Source organism: Sinohyriopsis cumingii, chromosome 12, assembly GCF_028554795.1.
Source record: "Sinohyriopsis cumingii isolate HCF-2022 chromosome 12, ASM2855479v2, whole genome shotgun sequence".
Lineage (NCBI taxonomy): Eukaryota > Metazoa > Mollusca > Bivalvia > Unionida > Unionidae > Sinohyriopsis > Sinohyriopsis cumingii.
Genome location: NC_142972.1, coordinates 12,389,755 through 12,415,333, shown reverse-complemented (window position 1 = coordinate 12,415,333; position 25,579 = coordinate 12,389,755). Strand labels below are relative to the sequence as shown.

The following is a 25,579-nucleotide window of genomic DNA, read 5'->3' as shown; positions in this document are numbered from 1 at the left end:
CAATATTGGTGTACATATTGGCATTTAGATCTGCACCATTTACATTCTGGACCAAGCAGACATCATAAAAAGTGTTATGGAGAAACTTCCATTCTGCTATTACCTTTCATCAAGAAGAAAAGCAATAACCAAATTTTTCAAGATGATTGCAACAGCTATCTTTGCCTAACTGACAAAGAAGCCTATCTTGATCATCCTCTGAACAAATATGTCTGAGACTGTGGATCTCATCAAGAAGTGTATCTACTGAAGGTAGCCGATTTTTATCCAGAAATCCAAGTTTGCAAAGAGAAATTGAATCATAATTAACTCCTTCTGAACTGTAAACAAGCATTTCCACTGACATGGCATGAAGCCTGCTCATTCTCCTTGCTAAAGTTAAGGAGAGCAGGAAAATGGTCTGACGGGTAAAGTTCTTGAAGAAAACCTTCACTCAAAATTCATAAGGGAGTTTTGACAACTCCAAAAGAACACATGATTAGTGACAGAAATACCAGTCTCTGAAGCTCAAAATATCTAATGAAAAAGATGAGGGTCTGATCCAATGGCAGAAACCCTAAAGACCTTCAGAATCAGAGTGATCCAATAGCCCTAGATAGTGAGCACCAAACATTATCTTTTCTGGAAAAATATGAAACTAAAATTTGCAATTACACTTAAAGTGAGACAGAGGATCAATGCATTTCCTACTGCATCAATCACAGATGATTCTCCACTTTGCATTGCAAAAAATGGAAGGAGGTTGCCTCCCTAGCTTGGACAATGTTTCAACCTTGCTCAAAAACTGGTCCTGTCAGATTGATCCCTTAAGATAAGGTGGAGAATCTGTGGGTTGTTGTAAAGGAGAGACCCATGTGCTGCTACTCACATGCTTGATTTGCATTATAAAGTGGGAGCAATGAATCTAACCACAATACATAACAAAAGAAATACTAATGCCTGGCATTCATATGACTGCAAAATTTGTAATTAATTAAACATTAGTACTGTACCCCCATTCCTGACAGACTGACTCTTCCTGGTATGTAAAACCTGAACCATTATGCACTTTAAGGCATATGGCTTTTGTTTACAAAAAGAGAATGTTTGTGTTAATATTTTTGGTTGGTTGTTATGAGGTTTAATGCCATTTTTTCAGCACAAGATAGGCTATACATGGCAAGCCAGTGTAACTGGTGGTGGAACAGCCTGGAAAACCCCAGAAAGAACTACCAACTGACCCAAATCTAATGGCAAACTTTTTTCATGTACCCACATTGGTCAAGCCCGAGACTCAAACACATTCATACAGAGGTGAGATGGCAGCTATCTGAAACAGTGAGTGCTTTGGCCACTTAACCACTTTGATCATTTGGCAGTCTGAGCTCAACTTTAGAAAGTTGCAAAGCTGTGATCTGTGGTATATATATATATATATATATATATATATATATATATATATATATATATATATATATATATATATATATATACACACTTCATTATGTTAGAAATTTATGAAAACTACAGTATATATAACTTTATGAAAATTGCTGATAACAATTACAGCAGAAATATTACTGTTATATCTTTATTTTCAATAATGTATGTAAAAAATAAAGAAAAAGAAGTTTTACTTACTCAGGGCCAATCATTCCTTCTTTATTTGTATTCTTGTTGTTACTATCTTTAGCCTGAAAAAAATATTGAGGAACAAAATAACATATGTTGTGTGTTCAGTCAAGTATTTAACAGGATTTGCAATGAAGCAACTCCCCAACTGCATACCCTGCAGAATGCACTAAAAGCAGAGATAGTCCACAATCACACATACACACAATCATGAAATAAAAATTATGGATAATTCAAAACAATATTTTATCTACCAAATATATGAATAAATAGGGTACTTATGCAAAATTTTAAAAAATGCAAAAACAAATAACAAATGACCACAAAAATACAGTGTTCATGTCCATCCAGTAATAAAAGCTTCTGGAGCCTGCAAATATAATCTCAAATAGTGATTCATGAATTATTTAAATATGCGAATTACAAATGCTGAAAGGACAACTTAAATACCTAAATCCTCTGATTTAAAGGCAAATATATATATATATATATATATATATATATATATATATATATATATATATATATATATATATATATATATATATATAAAAAATAACATGGCTTTTAAAGTATGGGTATATTACCAATACATTTGGTATATCAAATTGTGAATCTGCCATGGTGCATTAATACGCATATTGTATTAACATCAGGTTATATTTCATCAGTAGCCTACCGCTTCTATCTTCTCCAAATCTGTGATGAATTTCCACTGATTAGTCACTAGCAATGTAATAAAATAACGATATAAACATTAATAATCCCAGTCTTCTAAATGAATTAAACATGGTGCAGAATTATACTGAAGTCCTCTCTTCTTTTCCTTTGACCTCTCTCTCTCTCTCTTTCATTCATAAGGGAGAGAATATGGGGAAGTATGTGAAGTAAGAGAAAAAGAATTGCACCAAATAAACTACAAGAACTTGGACCATCATAATGGTTATGTTTAAAGGTCCCATGGGATTTTAATAATGTTCAAAATACCAATATACAAAGTTGCAGTAGCTTTTCAAGATTTGCACTGCACATTTATTGGTAAGGAGGAATACACATGTGTTATCTATTTAATGCTTTGTTTATTCTTATTTCTTTCTTCATGTTTTATAAAACCGATTATTATTGGTCTAAAAATCTATTATTTAATATTAAATGTCCAAAAACTGCTCTACCCTTTTTCAACCTTTCTCTATGACTGTGAGGGTTGGTAATGGAGCAGACTAATTGAGCATGAAAGAAAAATAGGGATGGGCAATGAATAAATGCCTCTATGTTAAGTCTCTCAAACTCCACCACCACATCTCTCTCTCTCTGTACTTTCATCGGAAGATACCAGTGAAAAACCATCAAAAAACGAGCATGCTATATTTTTGTCTCTGTCATGCAACAATGTCTCTGGACCTATGAATGATGGAACAATGTAGTCACAAAAAGCAATAGAAAGGGGAAAGTTACAAATCGAGGGCGGAAACAATTGTATGGTTGGTAGCAATGTTAACTAAATCACAACAATGACTTAGATGAATTGTAAATACATATAAATGCTTGAATTACCTCTTGTTGGTTCCTCATTTCGCTTAGTTTAAATTTCCAACTTGCCATAATATGCTAGTTGGTATGTGAAAGCCATCATGTTCAATATTCAAGTAGTTAGCCATGTTGTCTGTAATGTTCTACTTTCTTCATTTAATCCATGTTTCTTGTTTAAATCATAAATTTGTCTCATGTTAATTTAATAAATATGAATGAAAATAGAAGTTCAAAAACTAAAAAAAGCAACTTATTAATTTGCAAAGGTGAGTGTGATTATTCGCAAAAGGTTAAGAACTACATTTTGTAGAGGACACTGGACATGGCAGTTCAGAGTTCATTGATTCCATCAATACACAGTTGCTTGTAGTCATCTTAACTGTGTTGGAAATGCAAGTATCGGTATAAATAAAATATATGTATAGTATGTACACTGTACCTTTGAATCTTCTGATTTCAAGACAGTACACACACACACATTCTTGTATTTGGTGGATATTGAGGACTTGCGTATGGAACCGTGTACTGAGGACACTTGTTCTGGCGATATGAGGCAGTACATTAATAGCAAATGGTGATGTATCAAGGAGAGAACTGTATTATCAGTTCTAAGGAATATGAAATTTAGCAATGCAAGCGAGGACGCACACGTTTACACAAATATTCTGTATAATCCATACAAACTAAGGACGCACACTATTTGACAAAATCACAGAGACCGTGGACATTGGTACATTATGACCAAGAAGGACATATTTGCACATCTAATCCAGTCTTAACAATCAGTATGACCACTCAGGTGGCCTAGTGGTTAGAGAATCTGCCTCGGATGCGGGAGGTTGCAGGTTTGAACCAAGGCAGAGACATAACAAAGACATGACAATGGTACTAACAGCTGCCTCGCTAGGCACTCAGAATTAGGACATTAGTGTTATGACTAGTCGGCCTGGTGTAAAAATAATGTGACTGCGTGGGACATAATGCTACATGTCTGCAGCGTAATGCCCCAATGATCGACATCACTATAAACTGCCACCCTGCAGACACTGTAGTGATATGACTGAAAGATTGTTAAAGCTATGTTAAAATCAAATCTAAATCACATACTAGTATTAAGTAACTTTAACCTCCTTAAGGGTTTCATCTACAACTGTTCTTTAGGGCAATTACATTATTTTTTGAATATATATGTTGTTGTTATTGACTGACTGATGAATTTATTGATTGACTGATTGTCCTGCAATTAGACTTTAGTATGACATAACACACTTTGGAGTAATCCACCACTTTGGAGATCATATCGTAATAAATTTGGAATATGCGCATTTGGTTACAGCGCCCCGTTTTAAGGAATTCTTAGATTTGTGTGATTACTTGTTTGATTATTGGAACTCGAAGCAATGGAAATATTCCTTAGCCCGAAATAATTAGCCATTTAGCAGGAACAAACGCCACGGAGTGAAGTGTTAGTGAGTTTCCATGATGCCATGGTTGACTTTTAGTGAATTCAGGTCAAAACCTCAAGGGTGTCCCTGGAGTAATATAGTCCCTATTAAAACTTAATGCTGTACATTGGTTGTGTGACTGCAGTGGCAGTATTTACGCTAGGAGACCGGTAAATTACACAAAGGAATAAACAAGAAGGGACTCGGCAGATACCGTTTATGTTGCCATGGTGGCAAACGTGACGCAGTTGTACTGACGAAATGTGCCTTGAAACCATGAATTGACTGGCCTAAGGTGGTGCAGTAAAAATAGTTCCCTGTGGTAGAGGATAGTTGTATAGTTTCTATGGCATGAACTGCTGACGGTATGGAAAGTTGATGAAAAGAAACCATGTAGATGTGTGGTTGATAGATATCTGGCAAATTTTTAGATTTGTGGTCTTGCATTAATTAGCGAAAAATTTATGTGTTGAATGGGCACATCGGGCTTTCTAATTTATAACTGAAGTTGTATAGAAGTTTTTGGAAATTTGAGGTAAACTCATGATGTCTAGTGGAATCGTGCCAGTGTTTGACACCGCTTGGTCAAGCAAATACCCTTGGCTTACAGCAATACTATCTGGCTGGATTTGAGCACTTATGGCAGTAAGCTTGCCTTATCGGCAATGACTATTCGCTTTTTGACAAAATATAGTAATATCTTTGTTGCATAATACGCATAAAAATCTTCTCTCTCTCTCTCTCTCTCTCGGGCATGTGCAGATGTAAAGTTGAAAATAAGAACGAATGTTTGTGTTACCCATATTGTGTATTTCACGAAGCCTTTTAATTTTCAAGTCACTCTGGCTGAATAAATTGATGATGCATACAACATTATTTCTGTTGTAATCTGTATAGTGTTTTATCTCATCCTCAACACAAAGTATAATGATAGACTAAAACATCGATAACAACAACAACAGCAACAACTTATCTATGTTAACTGAGTTGAAACCTCCTAAAAAGCTTTAAAGTTCAGTAATTGCAGAAATGAAGAACAGAGTTCTAGGAGAGTAGATGTATGCATAGATTTAGTGGATGGGGATAATTGTCTAATACCTTTTTACAAACAGTTTATCCTGTTTTATTGTTTTGGAGCCATGAATGAACAAGAATATACTTTAATGGCACAACACTCTTTTGGTTCACCTTCCAAATGACTTAGTTTATACATTTGCTAATTCAAGGTACCACGTAAAGGTGTTTTGTATCGCTGATTGGAAGTTTTAAACAGATTTTTTCCCACGTCGCCTTCTGTATTAAACATACTGAAAAAAGACTAAATGAGCAAGAATATTACAGTCTAATGCAGCTCTAAAAAAATGTTCTGTTAAGTTATAAATACAAGTTGGTCCAGTAGAACATCCTGAGCATTTTGGCTATTGTTAAAAACCTCTTTAAATTTGGGAAAGCAATATAGATTGACATTTTGCATTTACATGTTGTGTGTTGTTTTAATAAGACTTCGTTTACAACAGAACTATTGATACAAATATAATTCATGATATGTTCAGCAAAGTCATCCAATCACCAACTGAAGCAAGTATATACATTTAAAAGAACATTGAATGCAATCAACAGTTTATGATTGCTTGCATGTTTAGTCACAGGTCTTAAGAGCATGATAATGAAAAACATATTGCTGTAATTAAATGTTTCATTTTGGGACTGATCATCTTGATGATAAATGTTTGACTTCTGTATAATATATTTATCTTTCTATATATCTACTAAGTTCTGTGCATATAACTTCCAAATTCGGTTAGTGATAATTCGATCTCACCTTAACAGGATTTTTCACTTAATTCACATCTGTTCTCTCCTGTTTGAATACTAAGCAGGCAAATGATGAAATAGGGGCAGATATAGCTCATTTAAAAAATAAATTTTGCATATCAAGGATGTCTTTTCAATATCTTTACATGTATAAAATCTTGCCGCAAACAGGACTATTTTAACTTTACGGATGGGTCAGATAATTAGCAATTTCGGTACAACTCTACAATGAATTCATGCGTATTTCCAATAGCATTTTGATGTACTTCTTTCGTACATGTCGTAGATTTATTTGCCTGTATTGGACGTGTATAGAATGAATATATCGTGAGTTTCCCAACACTACTGTCTCACATGCATGAAATATTAATAAAAATACCAAGGACTTTTATATGCACCAGCTTATCTTCTTATAGTTTAGCTTAGTAGTTGGTATCTGATGCTTGGATCTAAAGGGAAATAATAAGTTTTTGCAATGTGTAATTTGATAGTGGAGCTCTCTCTACAAGTTTTCCACCAAGCAATCGAGGACATGGTTTCGGGCATGTGCATCACCAGCTTCGGAAGAAACATACACTCCAAAAGCGCGAACAAGTACCAAGCGTGCAAACGGGGGCGTTCCTACAAATCATGATTTTACGTTATTCTAGGCTAAAATAGTTGGGAGAAGCAAGATTTTGCAAATTTTGTAAATTAGAGAAATAAGTTATTTGTTGGTTTTGCTTATTTCTGTTATATAATTGAAGACCTAGAGTCATAACACAGAGGTCTGGGGATTTGGCCCCTCCCACCCACCCCGCCTTCTTAGACAACTGACCACAGTGGAATTGTCAGATAGAATGAGTACACCCTTTCCATAAAGTTCCACCAATGAAATGCTTTCACAATGGCTTTCATCTCTGAGAATACAGATATGAAATTGTTGATAATGAGTGGGCTACAATCATCTGGCCTTCTGAAATGATGGCAGGAGGTGGGCATCCCAGCCCACTATGATTGCATCCATACAAATCATTATTCCTGGAAGGTGAACCTGCAAGGGAACACCTTCTGTAAACCAAGTGTGGTTCTCCAATTTGCTGACATGTGACCTCATACATGGAAACCATGGCTGTTTGTTCCAAAAGGCAAAGCTTCAGTCATCAATGGGAAAACAGTATCATTTATCATGGCCTCATTAACAGTCTGCCCAAGAACAACTGTCGCACTGAAGAGACCCAGTACATAAAGGAATACTTGGACTGAGATGAAATTCCTTAAAAGAACTGAAGCCATGAATGGTACCTAGATACTGTGGCATTATACTGACCATAGCTCTATCATGGTGCTTAGGAACAGTGGCACTATTGTGACCACAGACCTACAAGGGTCATATAGTCATATACTATGTTATGCCCATGCAATCTGCGATGTTGATGCCAGTGTGATGGTGCCAAAGCAGGATACATGATGCTGGATCACCATCAACTATCCCCTTAAGCCTAAAAAAAAGCTATATAAGAATCTGCAATGACCATACACAATCAACATAAAATGGCAAACTTCAGTCCAAATGAAACCAAGGCAAAATCTGCTTCTTTTGTTTCCAATATTATAATATGCATCTTTAACAATTCAAGATCCAGGCATCTAGGACTAAAACTTTGCAGTAGCCAGTACCAGAAATAAGTCATGATGGATCGTACTGGAGCCATCCAACATTTATCAGCGATGAACTTAGATGGATCTGTAAGGTACCAGTCATACTGGGATCTATGATAGATATGGACTGTTTCTTGGCTATAGACTACCCTGGGTCTATAATAGCAACTGAGCACAATGGCACTGAACTAGCCATAGAGCAATATAGGGCCATCATGGCACTATCATGGATGTTTCTTCCATAAGCATGCCTGTGGTTACATAATAGTAACTAAGAACAATGGCCCTAAACTAGCCAGTCTAGTGACCCAAGACCATTATGCCACTATACTGGATGTCTCTTCCTTGTGAGTGTCTGCATGTTCTGATGCGGGGACAGAATATGTGATATTGGATCATCAAGCAGTCTTCTTTGGCATATCTGAAGCTTAAACCAGATTCATTATTGGCTGTGAACAATCTATATCTGATGGTGTGGAGAGAAACTAGGGTGAAAATGATCCAGCTTCCTGACCACACTGATTCTAAAAAACCATGACTTGAACACGCATAGGGTCTGCAGGACTGTTTCCCCATTTGGCATTTCATAAGGGTTGCTATCTGTTCCTCTGATCCTGTTCTGAAATGATTACTGAGGCCTCTGACACTGGACCTGAATCAGATTTGTCTCCTTCTTGTCCTGTTTGCATACTTTATCTATATATCCATTAAATAGTATGTGGAGAGCTGTGATCTAAGCATGACCTTGTGGTGCCCTTTTAGAAAGGTGATAGTAGAAATCAATAGTCTATTTCGATAAGCTGTAAATTTAACAGCCTCTGTCATAAAACTGACCTGCATGTGTAGTGCTACCCTGTTCAATAGATGCACCATTCATGAAACATAGTCCCACATGTAACCAGTAGTTATAACAGCAGGCAAGCAAATGTCAACATTCTCATGTCTACTATGTTGATGGCTGGGACTTGTGTGTGAAACACCAGCATGTGTCTTATAGTAGACTATACTGATGCTGGTCTATGGACACTTGGATAATGTAGTTGCCTTTCTAGGCAATGTAGTAATTCAGCCACTTGATCAAACTTTTTTAACTGTTTGAACTGAGTTTGGTCTTTCTTGGATAATTGGTCAGTGGATGAGAACCTGGGCAACTCTGAACAAAACTGCTGACAGAAAAGAAGGAGGTGGACAAAAGTCTGGTGGTTGTTGTTGTTGTTGTTGTTGTGGGGTTTAACGCCATTTTTCAGCACACAATAGGCTATACATGGTGACCAGTATTAATGGTGGAGGAAGAACCCGGGAAAACCCCAGAAAGAACCACCGACCCACAAGAAGCTACTGGCAAGTTTCTCACATACCCAAATTGGCCGAATCCGAGACTCAAACCCACGCAGACAGAAGTGAGATGGCAGTGATCCATAATGGAGAGCGCTTTAGACCACTCAGCCACACGGGGCCCAAAAGTCTGGTGGTAACACCTCTAGAAGGCAGAGTCCTTTTTCCTGTCAAAGTTAGATCAAGCAAAGACGAAAGTTCTTGTGAGTATATGATTCATCATCTTCTGAAGAGTGCAGTTATCTTGATACCTCTTGTGAAATTTGAGATATTGCTGGCACTGCTTGCTGATTTTAGGAATCCTGTACTGAAATATCTCCATAACCATGACCATAAAAGTTAGACGTGACAGGCTATCCTGGAGCAGTAAAATGTTGGTTTTTGATGATATGAGAATGAGACAGGACTGTAGAACTACCAGGTCTACTTGGCTTGGTATAGGTTATATATTCATTCATGTCCTTTGGTTGAGACAAGTCCACATCAACTGGATACTGTAACACTAAACTGGACATCCAACAAGATGGGTGCACTGTTGCACTATAATGAGTACACTGGTCTCAATGCATGCCAGTGCTCACGACGTCAGGATGGCATACAAGATATTAGATCAACATATATGGTCCAATCATTCAAACCACTCCAGTGGCCTAGTGGTGAGAGCACTGCCTCGGATGTGGGAGGTCACAGGTTAGAACCCCAGCCGAGTCACACCAAAGACTTATGAAAATGTTACTAACAGTTGCCTCACTTGGTGCTCGGCATTAAGAAGTTAGTGTTAGGATTGGTCAGCCTGGTGTCAGGATAATGTGGCTGGGTGTATGGGACATCATGCTACATGTCTGTGGCATGATGCCTCAGTGCTAGATATTCACTATAAACTGCCAAACTGCAGACATCATAGCAATATAACTGAAAGATTGTTAAAGCTACGTTAAAAATCCAAATCACACACACACCAATCATTCAACATTAAACGCAAGATCTACTTCAGTGCTGACTTCATGCAATCTAATTCTAATGGCAGAGTCCTATCCTGATGGAACAGGGCCATCTTACTCTCCCTATCAGTGCTAAGCTCATGATGCTAAGACAGGTTAAGAAATAGTGGATCCCTAAAACCAATACCTCGAGTGAGATAGTATCTGAGCTGAATTCACCTGCTGTTGATCAATAATGGGACCCCCCCCCCCCCGCCCAAAGCATCTTTACTACTTGAGAAGGTGAAGTTGGAATTAGGTCTGTATATGCAGCCACTGCTAAAAAGATTCAACTAATTCTCTTATTATATATCGGTTATATCATGACCATAATATTTACCCCGTTTTTACCAAGTTGTACAGTCATCCATTAAAAACTCTGAAACTAGGGGCAACTGAAAGGGCTAACTTTAATCTTGCAAAAATTAAACACTGTCTTCAATTGCCTTAGATTTTAATTCTTTCATAATAACACTAAGTATTTCACAACAAATGATCATTACCAGCAGTCTGATAACATTTATATCGGTGACACAAAATTACCTTGAATTATTGCAAGGAGGAAAAGGTCTGGTTAGTATGACTTCTATTTTTAGGGCTGGAATTGCCAACTTTCTTCAAGAAAGGAGTGAATTCCAACTATCAAAATCCTGTCAGTGTTCCATTTAGGCTGTGTACCCTTGTGCCAGTCACTCTTATTTTTTTATATTTGGCACAAGAAAATTCTCTCTATTTTACATACAGGGTGCATTAAAAAAGACCCAAGAAAATAATAATGAAAGATCATTACAACTAACTGAATCAAGTGCATCCTATGCAAGTTTTCTGAACAGGGTGTACCCATTTCCAAAAAACATAAACTGATCATTTTCTTTGGCCGATGGAAGAATCTTACTAATTTTGATCAGATTGGGCACCCTTTAAGAGCATAGTGATAGAAACTGTAAGACAACGTAATATTCACTAAAAGCACTGCTGCATTTTTTTCCAAAGCAAAGTACATGGAAGAAATAATGTTGACTCGAGTATCCAAAATAAATTCCAGTGGGGAACGGTTGATCAAGCACAAGGAATTCAAATCTCAACATTGACGACTCACAACAGGGGAGACTGATAATGATCACAGCAGTAATGGCCATAGCAAACACGGGACCCAATTCGGATCATTTTGGCACTGCCCCCTGCTCGTAACGCATGGGGCCCCCTGTGAGTACGGCATTTGGAAATAAACTTTTAAACAAGTTTTATATGATATTTAACTTAAATTTTTCTTCATTCACTTTAAAATTACTTTGAAATTCTCTCTTTAGATATATCTTAAAAATTACTAACATGTGGGGCCCCTGTGAGCACAGGGCCCAATTGGGCCAAATCAGTCCAATCTGCCTAAGGCCGGCCCTGGATCACAGGTGCTTGGATATTGGATTTATTGATTTCTGCAATAAATATTAACTTTTCCAGCATTATTTACTTTGAATCAGCCATTGCCGAGTTAGACTATAGCAAGGTTTGCTACAACCTCCTTGTCCACCAAACATTTTTGTCCTAAACTGTGAAAATAAATAAAATTGATAAACATACTATAGTTTCACTGATTATACAACAACTAATTAAAACAATGTAATGCTGGAGAAATTAATATTTACTGCAAACATTAATAAATCCAAGATATGAGTATTTGTAATAGTGATATTTCTTCAAATTTCTTGAATAAATATTAAATAGATAACAATATATGCAACCCATATTCCTTTCTAGCTGACTCCACTTTTTCATATGGTAGGGGCCACTGGACCCTACTATATCCATTTCTGGAATGAAACAGCCCAGTGAGAAACCTGAATCAGCTGCATCATTAAAATTAACTTTACAAGTACCTGTTTTGATGAACTTTCTGTTTTCATGCCTTTCTGCTGTTCCTGTTGTCTAGCAGGAGATGCCTCAGTTTTCTTAGTTCTTGCACAGTTATCTCTCTTTCTTTCATGCTTCATTTTGCTTTCAGATATATGTTTAACTTGATTATTCTGCATGTGTGTACTATCAGCTTTTTCTTCATCCTCATCAGTATCATCTCCACTTTGTTCTACTTCTTTTTCATCTTCTTCATCCCTCTCCATCGGGTCTTCTAAATTATCTGGTGCATCTGTTCCTTTGATTAATTCCTTTGTTTTTTTCTCAACTGTTTCCTCAAGTTCACTTGTTGTTTGCTTTGTCTGAAGTGATGATACTGTCTGGATTTTCCCATCTGCTTGTGTTTCTTCAACTTTCCTTTCCATTATTTGTGTTTCTTGTGGTTTCTCTTCTTCTGGTAACTCTCCTACTGATATTTTAGATGCTTCTGTTGGTTCTCTTGAGTCAAGTTTGTTTTCATCATGCTCATCTGCACCTACTCCACTTTGTTCTACTTCTTCTTTTTCATCTTCTTGATCCTTCTCTTTCAGGTCTTCTAGATTATCTGCTGCAGTGCTTTCTTTGACTCCCACCTCATTTGTTTTTTCCTCGGCTGTTTCCTCAACTTCTTTTGTTGCTGGCTCTGTTTGAAGTGAAGATGCTGTCTGGTTGTTCCTTTCTATATGTATTTCAACTTTCCTTTCCATCAATTGTGTTTCTTGTGGTTTCCCTTCTTCTGGGAACACTCCAGATGTTTTAGATTCTTTTGTTAGTTCTCTTAAGTCAAGCTCTTTTCCATCATCCTCATCTGTATAATCTCTACTTTGTTCTACCTCTTCTCTTTTATCTTCTTCATCCTTTTCTTTCAAGTATTGTAGATTACCTGCTGGATCTGTTCCTTCCATTTCTTCCTTATCTGTTTTTATTTCAACTGTTTCCTCAACTTCTAGATTATTTGCTATATCTGTTCCTTCGATTCCTTCCTCATTTGTTATTTTCTCAGCTGAGTCCTCAACTTCTTTTGTTGTTTGCTTTATCTGAAGTGATGATGATGTCTGGATTTTCCCTTCTACTTGTATTTCTTCAACTTTCCTTTCCATCAAGTGTGTTTCTTGTGTTTTCTCTTCTTCTGGTGGCCGTCTTTTCAATGTTTCAGGTTCTTCTGTTGGTTCTTTTAAGTTGAGTTTTCCTGCAACTTCTGTTACAGCCAAACCTTTTTGTAACATCTCTTGCTTTTGTGAAGGCATTTCCTCTTGAGCATCTGTCAATTCCCCCTTTCTATCTCTAATCTGGTCATGCAATACTTGTGTTCTTTCACATTTCTCGACTGAAATTTTATTTGCTAGTCCCTCAACTCCAACTGTTTTATCTAGTCTCATATTTGCCTCAGGTGTCATGTCTTTGATTAACATTTCTTCTTTCTGATCCTCTATTCTGCTTCTGTCTTCCTCCGCTGATACTTTTTTTGTGTAAGCGGGATTTTCTTCATGCAAGTCATTGACTTCAGATGATTCTACCTCAATATTCTCATCACTGTAATCACTCTGAGTTTTGGAGATCTGAAGAAAGGTGTCAAATTTGAAAGGTGAATGTTCTCCAAAGATCAGTGATGCATCATATCCAAAGGCCATCTGAGGCTGTTCTGTCTTCAAGTCAGTCACTGCCACATGGTTGTCAGTCTTGCTCTTTATCGGAGGATCTAAAAAATTAATGATTTGCACATTAAATAAGATGGTATATTGGGCTACGTAAGTCATTATCCCAAGTTTCTGAAGGGTCAGCAAGAAATGAGAACCATTTTTCAGCACATGATAGGTTATACCTAGCATCCAGTATATTTTGGTGGTGGAACAAACCAGATAGAACCAATGACCCACAAGAAGCTACAATGGCAAGCCTTCTTAGACCATTTGGCCACCTTAGATCTCTAAGATGTCCTGGTAAGGAATACTAAGCCCCATATTTGAGGTTTTGGGTTTAGGCTGGCACTCTCATCCCCATTCCAGTTAAAATAATATTTTTTTAGTAAAAGAGACATTTTGCTATTTTAGACCAAAAAATCACTTCTCAAAATCACCAACAGAAAAAACCCTGGCAGACACCATCATTGGAAACCCATGTGTGATGAATGGGGTGATAACAGAATTAACTGATCACACATGTGTGTATGACAATGGGTAAACAGATGACTGGAATAAGTATGGCTGAATGGGTTGAAAGGATGAAGAGACCAATAAATAGATACACTGATGGCTAGTGAAAGATTACATAGATTACCTGTCTGTTCAATGGGCCTGTGAGTTCCACATACAGTGCAAAACTCGTCCTCCTCATGAAGAACATTCCCACACACAGATCCATCAATCCTTTGGCTGCAGCATGTAACCACATGACTGACAAACCACTGTGGATCCACTTTGGTACCACATTTCATACAGAAATTGAATTTCTTTTCAATTTCTGCCCTGCATGGAACTCCATCTTTATTTCCATGGCACAAAATGATGCTTTTCCTTGCTGTCAATTTATTTCCACATTGGAAACAGAAACAAGCATCTGCTCCCACTTGTGTGCCACACTGAGTACAATGCATCATTTGTGCATGTGCATCCTAATTACTAAGAGTTAGGTAGTGTCTGCATGTTAAGTTTATTTATCCATACATATCATATGGCAAGTCTCAGGAAGTAGCTCTCTATTCTGCTAGCTGGACTGGATGCACTGGAAGAAAAGGAAACATGGAAATTATTACACAACCAATATCAATGTCATATCAAAGTAATTACTGATGTCAGGACTTTACCCTGAAGTGGGACCTAGTAACCCATTCAGAAGCAATGTAAAATCTGAGGACTATTGCTGTGTAAATGAAAATTAAAAGGTAAACCTGTTTTAATGTATAGAGAACAATATTGCAATTAGAAATGTCATATTCAACCTCTGTTGAGGCATAGCTCCAATTAAGTTAGAATAAATAAGACAATTCAATTCAGTATTCTTTACATGAGTTAACAATGTGAAAAGACTGGTTGCTCATTTATTATAATCCTATAATACATGTTCAAGTGCTCTATTTTAGAAATCTTGTACCATTCATTCATTCATATATTGTATGAGCTGCTGAAAAGTGATCAATTTATGGGAACTCTGAAAGTCTTAGCCATAAATTTCTGGTTTAGGGATACATTAGTGCCAAAACATTTTTCAAACTGTCTGGATTGACAGACAACAGATTGAAATATTGGCAGGTTCATTTTAAAAATTACCTTGTTCCAGTCCTCAAACTCTTACTATTTTCAAGCCCTGGTTCTTGTACAAGTCACTATGTTTATAAGGTCAGCTAAGTACAAAAATGCAACCAACTCCAAGGTTAATTACATCTGCTTTTCAAAACTCCATCACAAAAGTGCAGATATCAAAGTAGTCAGATTTGTACCATTATCATTCAAAACCATTTAATATTGCATTAAGCGTTATTGTCAATGCCATCATTCATGCAAGAGGAGAAAAGAAAACATGCGTGAAGTGCAGAGATTCATTACCCAAATTGTTGCCTGGGATAGGTACGTATAAGTTTGTATGCAATAAACCACACAATGATCCTTTCCCTGATGCAATCTACACCCAAATGATTAGGCAATAATTGCAACAAATATATTGATATAAAACTAAATATATAAAATGCTAAAACTGCCAAGAAAATACCATGCTCTGGGAAGCAGGTGTATCAGAGGAATCAATGCACAAGACTATAACGCATGACCAACATTTGACACCACATCACTAGCATCAATTTCATATCATAAACTGCTCTCTATGAATAAGTACTAAACTAGTAGCAAGCCTTATTTAGATCACAAGTAGTTCCAGTTCCACATGGATTTTCACTCTGCTGCTGATGACAAAAGAATGTCCTAAAGTACAGTACAACTCCGGGGGCTTACAAAAGCAAGAACCACACAACTCCTGCAAGTGCAAAAGCCACATCAGGTTCTGCACCATATACTGGATAAAGTGAAAAGTTACCTATCTCTCACATCTAGAAAACATCACAAAAATTATCAAAATAGCTGCACTTGGGTACATATACTATGCTAGAAGTCAAATGAATTCCATTTTCATTCAAAACCAGCTACAAATCGCTAAATGTAAAGCATTTTAGTGCAAAACTCATGTTATTAAGAGCATCAGTTAAACTGGCATCATTTTCTTTCAAACAAGTAGTGACAAATTATTTAGTGAAAACCCCATGTTGATATGATCATCTCTTCAAGAGAAGTTGTGATAACAAGATTTAAAGATGGCCACTACCAATCATTGTCATTGCTATTTAAAACCAACTATATATCATAAGATGTCTTTTAGTGAAAACCCCATGTCTATATGACTATCCAGTTCTGAGAAGTTGTGAAAAAAAACATTTTCAAGCTGGTAACAATAGTGTAAAGCAGAGATAACAAGTTCAAAATGGACACCATGGTGGCCATATTGGATGTTATATTAGCATCATTTTCATTTAGGAGCAACTAGACATTACAAAAAATTCTTCTGTTATAAATTCCATGTTGATATGTCCACTCAGAACAAATAGCAATAACACATGTTTCAAGATGTCCACCACTGCAGCCACAATGGATGATAGACCTGTACCATTTTCAGTGAGGACCAACTAAAAAGCATGAAGTTTTTTTAGTGAAAACCACACATTGATATGACCATCTATTCAATTACAATAACAAGATTTTCAAGAGGATCAAAATGTCAGCCATGCTGGATATCAAACTGGCTTCCCTTACAGGTAGCACCAATTAGACATAAGAAGTCTTTCAGTGATACCATAAATCATTTTGACTTTCCATTTCATCAGGAGTAGCAACAAGATTTTCAAGATGGCTGCCATGGTGGCCATACTGGCATCATTTTCATTTAGGATCAACTTGACCAAACATCATAAGTTCCAATGTTTTTCAGAACCAATCGATTCCATTTAGCCATTTTGGGATTGCAGACTACATGCTATATTTACCGACCTCTCAAACTGAAAGGCTTTACAATGAGCAAAACCTAGGCACTCTGAAACTGAAGATTTGACAATGGATGTGCTACAATGAGCATCAGCAATTTCACATTTTGCAAAAGCACATGTTCAGACATTTTTACGATGAAGTTTACTTAGTTCAAATCATAATCAAGACAAAATTATTAGGCTGACTTTAGGAAGTCATCACAACAAAATATGTAGAGGGGCCAAGTCTTTGGAACCATTTTGTTAGACTCTTAACATACATACATATTGAGCTGGTCAGTGTATGGATAATCCAAAAGCAAATAGTAAATTGCCAGATGGCAGAAGTGCTACTTAGTGGTGATGGTGATAAAATGTTTCGTTTAAAAAAATCCTCATGCTGAGGAGTATTAATAACAAGATTTTCAAGATAGCACCAGTGCACAAGGTCAGAAGATCAGCATCATTTTCATTTGGGACCAACTGAACAAGTTAAGAATACTTTTAGTGAAATCCCTTGTTCAATCGACTGTTCAAAAAAGAAGTAATGGCAACAAGATTCTGTAGGTGCCCGCTGCACTGGCCATACTAATGTCCAAGCAATACTAATTTCATCTAAGATTAATGTGACCTTAGGATCAATGTATGTGTAAAGTTTCATGGCAGGTAATATACAGAAATACACAGCTATATTTAATCCCATCCATTTCATTATTAGAAAACTCTTCACACCAAAGTTTGGTCAGACTGATATCTTGTATCTGGCAACATAACATTATGATAATCTTACATTTATTTTTCAATATATCAACAAGTGCTCCTTTCTAATGTCAATATATTTCTCAAGTTGAAAACATACATTCAGTTTCATATTTCACCTGTTTAAAACACCAATATTCTTTGTGTTTTACTAAATTTCATGAATAAAAATGTCCATATGATTCATTATTTAAGAACACTATTCCAACAAATGTTACATGTGAATTAACAAATCAAATAAACACATTTTTATGTAAAGAATTACAACAATGCAGTGATTTTTAATCAAGAAGATGGTAGCACTGAATAAGGTCAGTAGCCTATGGCTGCATGTGTTCTGCCCCAAATCTTGTCACCTGGGTGACATTTATATTCCAAACCACAATAAGTGGAATCATATATATTGTGCTATCCTTCATCTGTCCATAACCATGTCTCCTAAAAAGCTTGGTGGAAATTCGTCAAACTACCCATGTATTAACCATTTGCAAGTATGAAATGATTTTGGGGCCCTACTCTGCAAAGGGATGGAGGCGTTGAAAAAATATACAAAAATTACAATGTCAGGACTGCTTTTCTAGGGTACTCTGTGCCCTACCTGGGGATTGCCTTTTCATAAACTTCTGAAAGTTACAAAATGGCATATGGTAACATTCACAGGGATCTTCTTTGGCCTCTTTGGGGGCCCTTAGATGAGAAAAGATGTTTGTGATTCATACAAGCAAAATAACAAAATCTTTCTTCAATTCTTGCTTTTGAGCAAAAAATTTATAATAATGTTTATAATAATATACAAACAATCTTTTAAAATTACAAATCTGTATTCCTAGTGGTTAATTTATGGGAAAGAATAAACATTTCGATGCATCGGACTGTATGACATTGCTCAGCAGTGTTACACACTGTCCAAGCTTGGGGCGGGGGGGGTGGCATTTTCCCACCCAAATTGCAGTACCTCAGTAGTTTCCATCAGTAAAGAATTTATTGAAATTCCCAAATGATCTTATTATGAATTTATTGATATCAGTAGTTTGTTTTAAACTTTCATGACAAAATAAGTCAAAAAAATATTACTGCTTTTTATCAAACAGCTGCATCTGTCACTAACTAACTTCTACTGTTACAAATTGAATTGTATCAATGATCCTTTAGTCATGTTTGACGCGTGATAATGGTGTGACCAAGTGGGATGTTGTGAACAGTATTCAGGACAAATGTACAATTTTGAAAATAAATTGCATTAAAAGAATTTAATCTTTTAGTTGTTTACTACTGTAAGTTAATGTGTTATGGATATTTATTCCTTTGTAAGTCTCTGAATCATCCTAACATTTTCAGGATAGCAGTTGTTTTCTGTTTGAAATCTGCATCATGCTGAAGTCCACCAAATATTTTCTCATTTGTTGTGTGTGTTTTGTTTACTGGCCCTCTCTGATAAATATCTTGCCCAGTTGCTGTCATCCTTCAAAGTTTCCCTGCCAATTATATCGTGAGCTAGTAAAATTACTGGCTTCTGCATCAACACTTCCTATTTGAATCAGCAAGTTTTTGAATGTCATTGCAATATTTTTCACTGGGTATCACCTGTATTGTAATCTTAATTATCTCACTTTAGTTACAGTTTTTAGATCACAACTTAATTTATATACACATAGCAAATTCATCTTCTGAGTCAAGATATTTGATTTTCTTTTATCTCAAGATCATTAATTTGTTTCTTTCAAATAATATAATGGTTATAATGTCTGTCATTTTTCTATAAATCAAAGCAAGATGTTTTTTCCAGCTATTCACAGAAATTTTTAAAAAAATGAAAGGCCCCTGTCCCAGAGCAACAACTTGTTGGTCCTTAATGTAACTGCAGTATACCATGGTACATATTTCAGTATGTTCTAAAATGCAACAGTATACCACAATACAAAATGTTTTGTGGTATCCAGCTTTTCTTAGCTGGATGAAAGTAGTAAGGATGATACCTTGTCTAGTCCTATGAACACTGCTGTTGGATTATGCTAATTTGCATAGGTCAAGTATTCTAAGTGGAACAACCTAACTAATTTGAGTTTGATACAATCATAGATATATGTGTTGACCAACAAAAGTTACTATATCTCACTGCCTTGAATGATAATGTTTAAGAGGTGACTAGCAGCAGTGTTTCTTTGAAGTCAGAATTTACTCCATAGAACCAAAACATGATTATTTCAGTAGTTGGAATAGCGTACAAGTTGGTTTCAATGTTAAAATGCTGATGCAATTTACAATAAGACAGCTGCAAAACAAGCAAAGCCCAGTAAAGTCTCCTAACTCATGGCAGGAATCTGATTTTGTTATGTGCAGCAGCAAGGGGAGCAATTAATTTTTTGCAGAAACCACACATATTTAAGTCATTCTGGAGTGTACAAATTTTGAAAAGATAGCAACACCATCAAGGATATTTTAAACTCACTTACAGCATTGCTGATGCAAAAAGATCATTTTCTATGCTGAATAAAATCAACAAGATCATAAATGAAGTTTAAACAATCAATCCCAAATAAGTGCCAAGATAAACACAAATGATATTTATATTACCATCAAGCCAATTACTGAAAGCAAAAAAGACTGCATATAATTAAGAAAATATTCCACTATCTAATGGTTTTTAAAGACAAACACTTGGTATATACAGGGGTCATTCTACCAGGCAAAGTGGGTGACTGAGTCACCTAACAAATGTAAACTTCGCCTTCTTCTGTTAGGAAAGCAAAAGTGACTTCATCCTGTACATTTTTTAAACATAAAATGACAGTAGTTTATTACTTTTGAGATGCTCCCTCACTGTAGGCAGGAAGTTCTGACAGTATTGTGTTGTAGCCCAAGAAAAAAATGTATTTATGCACTGTTGATACCAATTACGCCAATAAACAAACTCTTGTATATTCACAGGCATGTGTGTGTGTGGGTGTGTGTGTGTGTTTGTGTGTGTGTGTGTGTGTGTGTGTGTGTGTGTGTGTGTGTGTGTGTGTGTGTGTGATTTGGATTTTTAATGTATCTTTAACAATATTTCAGTCATATCACTACAATGTCTACAGTGTGGCAGTTGATACTGATGTCTAGCACTGGGGAATAATGCTATATACATGTAGAATGATGTCCCACCCAGTCACATTATTCTGACACCAGGTTGGCCAGTCCTAACACTAACCTTTTAATGCTGATCGCCTAGCGAGGCAGCTGTTAGTACTAGTTTTATAACTGGCTGGGATTCTAACCTGTGACCTCCTGCATCCCAGGCAGACACTCTAACCACCAGGCAACTATATGGTTACAGACATGTGTTAACCCTTTCCAAAGCAAGATATCACAGCTTGAGTTCATGAAGTTATGCCTACTGTACTATTTGATGAAAAATATACCAACTTGTTTCTAAATTTAAACATCAATATGAAAATAATAAGTTGTTTTTTAAAAATATAATCTATGAAGAGCACTAATTTAATTTCTTTTTAAAAAATGAAGATTTTTAACTCTAGTGTTTGACTGCTATTTTCTTTACAAGAACAGTTGGAAACCTTAAGTGAACCTATTGGTGGACATTGCTGTGTTTATGAAATACCAAGACTGTCTGTTTTCATAAAAAATTGGCAAAAAGATAAAGGAAAATATATAATTCAATGAAAACAAAATCTAAATATTAAGTGATAGAAGATTTAGCCAAATTAATTAACCATGTAGGTCAGAAACATATGGGGCAATGCTTAGAATGTTGTGGAATTTGAAAAAATGCTGTAACATCAAAGCTGTTCTTTTAACATCATTCATTTTTGGGAAAATACAAACAAGATAGTGAAGCAAATACTGTTTAACCAATGTCAATGTCATTACAACCAGTATGTAGACAAATAATAAAACAATCAACTTTCAGTCCAATCAATGGATTGCTGTAACAAAGCTAGAAATTGAGTGGTCATATTAGAAAAATCGCTCTTTCTAAACATAGATGCACTCACATGGCACAATACATATTCTAGGTTGTGTCGATTCAGTGGAAAGAAGGGTCTAGTTCAGTCATACATTAACTTTAATATTTCAGAATAGTTAAAGTAATGGTTAAATCTGCAACAATGAAATTATGACGAACAGTATGATACGATGTCACATGTGCATTTGCTCCTACATACATATTACAGGGACTGTTTCAAAGTAGTTTAGAAATATTTTTTACTTTAATTTTATACAAAACTTTCAGAAAATAAAATTTAAAAAAAATTAAGTGGTAGTTTATTAAACATTTTACTAACTTGCAATTACATGACTCTAGTCTCAATACTCCTATCAGTTAAATTTAATTACAATGTATAGTTTCTGCTGTGGTCTTTTAAAGTCATATGCCCAAATTACACTGCATGTATCTCAATCCTAACATACACATATGAATACAAGTATGAATACAGTGGGTATGAATATAATCCGTGTGTGTGTGTGTGTGTGTAAATAATTTTAAACACACACCAAATGTGTTCATAATAAACATATAACACATTTTTAACTTGAAAATAAAATATTGCTAAAACCTGATATTAAATGCATACTGAGAAACAGAAGATATAATAATAAAAGGAGAAGTCACTTCTCCCTAAAATTCAAGTCTAGCTTGACCCACAGTCGATATAATTTCTGTGTAGTCGTGTTTATTTAAATAATTCTACCAACTAATTTTGGTTTGCAAGTATAGTAAATACTTCAAAGAAAACAGATATTATTTTCTTTAACTCGTTAAGAAAAGAAAATAGTATCTGTTTTTGAATTTCCAATAATTTTATGTAGCGTTAATTAAAATAATAATTATTCCCAATTGACCGTCACGTTTTAGGTCACGCGCAATTAACCCCTCATGGGACCACAAGCTCACTTTTTATGTCCACAAAATCCCGTAACACTGGGAATATGGCAGGTATGAAGTCCGTGGAATTTCCATTGGGTCGACTATAACAATGTCATTGCCAGACTATGGGTGCGATCTGACGAAGAGAAAAACATCGTGAAAAAGCACTTAATGAAAGATAATGACAGCTTTCATAATGTAGTCATTTCAATATTGACATGCGATTATATACAAGTAATTTATCAGACATGATACGACCAAAATTAATACAAACAACAATCGCAATCGACCTGTCGACCCGTCGCCATAAATATAAATGCTTCAAACTTTCCATTCAGATAATTTATGGTCATTTAAGGTCATCCTAGTAAATGTGGTGTCCATTTATACATGGCTAAAATTTCACAACAGTAAAACGATATAGATGAAGCAATAATGCATGACTGTCTACATAATTTCACTTACTATGCCTGTTGTTCAAAATCAACTTCTGAACGGATTCCTTGAAGTCGAAAGTGAAACCACTGATTTCAAGGGAGGTAAGTTCCACACACTACACTGGTCAACAGTGAAATCATTACTGACTTGAAAAGGCCCTAATCTGTAGTATTTTGGTGTGCCGAACACGAATATAACCGTGAAAAATTTGTATTGGCTCTCGTTTTGAAGATATTCATATACCTCATTTTCTATGTTTCACTGTGTAAATTTCTCCAGTAGGACTGCAGCAACATCCGGAATAATGATGTAACATTGCATAATACCATCATGCTCACATCATCCACAGTTGATTGCATCATTTTCTGATGCAGTGCAATACTAATGCCATGCGGCTGCTGAAGTAAGTTGACGTCAGCAGTGTACTATACATGTGTAGGCCTATTATACTAATGCCAGGCGGCTGCTGAAGCTGACGTAAGCAGTGTACTATATAAAGCCCAATCAGATGGGTTCAGCATTTAAAATATTTTAGACGTTGTGCGAGACAGTTCAAGCTACTGTTACATAAAACTTATTATTTTATCCATTTACGTACAATAAAGAACAGTAATGCCTCGAAAGTGTGTTAATACCGCGGACAATTTTTGCTATATTTGTGGGGAAGTGACATTTGCCAACCAGAAGAAAAGTATCAATTCTCAAGTGAAGAAGGCATATCATCTTTACTTCGGATGCAAGGTTGGTGACCAAGACAAGCCTTGGGCTCCGCATATATGCTGTGCTACATGTACAACACAGCTTTCACAGTGGTTGAATTGCAAAAGGTCATCAATGCCGTTTGCAGTCCCAATGGTGTGGAGAGAGCCAAGCAACCACCTAAATGACTGTTACTTCTGCTTGGTTCCTCCTCTTTCCGGCGGAATAACGAAGCGAAAGAAGTCGAGAATAGTCTACCCAAACATTCCGTCTGCATTGAGACCAGTTCCACATGGTGAGGGACTTCCTATTCCAAAACCTCCAGCAGAATATTCTCTTGATTCATCTGACGAAGACAAAGGTGAGTCGACCTGTTTTTCTCCTGGTCCATCAGCATGCAGTGATCCAGATTTTCACTGTGGTGCATCATCAACCCCACACAGAATAACACAGGAAGAACTAAATGACCTGATTCGTGATTTGGACTTATCAAAGAACAAGGCAGAATTGCTAGGATCAAGACTCCAACAATGGAATCTTCTAGAAGAAGATGTCACAATTACTGCATATCGAAAGCGCCACCAGCAATTGGAGCCTTTCTTCAGAAAGGAAACTAATCTGATATTCTGTTCCGATATTGAGGGCCTCATGAATGCTTTAAAAATCACTCATGACCCACAAGAGTAGTTAAGGGGGGCACTTTACGGACAATGGGAATTAGCATTACAGACCCCCCTGGGTTAGATTACGGACAATGGAAATTTAACATGGCGAAAAATCGTGGGTCAGATTACGGACAAGGGGAATTAACATGGCGATAAATCGTGGGTCACTCTACGGACAAGGGGAATTTAACATGGCGATAAATCGTGGGTCACTCTACGGACAAGGGGAATTTAACATGGCGATAAATCGTGGGTCACTCTACGGACAAGGGGAATTTAACATGGGGAATAGTTTGGGCTACTTTAGGGACAAGGGGAATGGAACATGGGATTTTTTTTAAAAAAAATTTTTTAAAAAAGGGGTAGGCAATTCAAAGACTATCTCTTTTCGAGAAATATGGCTGGCCCTGAAAAGGGCCTTTGGTTTATGTTAATATGCCCTTAACATAAAGGGCATTTGCGACATCTTCTTGTCCTCAAACTTCGTCTTACAGCAGGGCCGTACATCAGAGTCCTCTTGAGGCAACCTTGTCTCTCTATATAGACTCTTCTTATCCACAGGCTGCTGCTGGTCCTGTGGACAACGGTCCACTTGGATCGGACATACATGAGCATGTCCGTCCTGAACATCATTGTTGACACAAGGGTTGAAGATTCAACGTCGGTCCACATGTTGAGGCTCCTACAATAGGTGAATCAATGCAGTGAACTGCGCTTATTTATAGGGACAGAAAGGATTGAAACGGATTGAGTTCATTCACCAATCCGAACACGCGTTACAGAATTCAGTCAGCCCGCATCCAATCCGAAGAGAGCAGTCTGTGACGTCACGTAGTCTATATAGATTCGCTAGCGCTTGTGTGCAGTCAATCTATGCGACAGTGATTCAACATGACGGA

At 36.4% G+C, this 25,579-nt stretch overlaps 1 protein-coding gene across 1 annotated transcript in view; it reads right to left on the bottom strand.

The window, feature by feature from the left end:
* Positions 1 to 23,407, bottom strand: part of LOC149786015 (E3 ubiquitin-protein ligase rnf213-alpha-like) — a 431,187-nt gene extending 407,780 nt beyond the window's left edge. Inside the window, exons 1-5 of the mRNA XM_089978093.1 lie at positions 23,344 to 23,407; positions 22,906 to 23,014; positions 14,525 to 14,968; positions 12,235 to 13,946; positions 1,621 to 1,673 (exon numbers count right to left, since the gene is read on the bottom strand). Coding sequence (XP_089834219.1) covers positions 1,621 to 1,673; positions 12,235 to 13,946; positions 14,525 to 14,843 — 2,084 coding nt within the window. The 5' untranslated portion in view covers positions 14,844 to 14,968; positions 22,906 to 23,014; positions 23,344 to 23,407. The remainder of the gene's footprint in view (positions 1 to 1,620; positions 1,674 to 12,234; positions 13,947 to 14,524; positions 14,969 to 22,905; positions 23,015 to 23,343) is intronic.
* Positions 23,408 to 25,579: the final 2,172 nt, after the last annotated feature.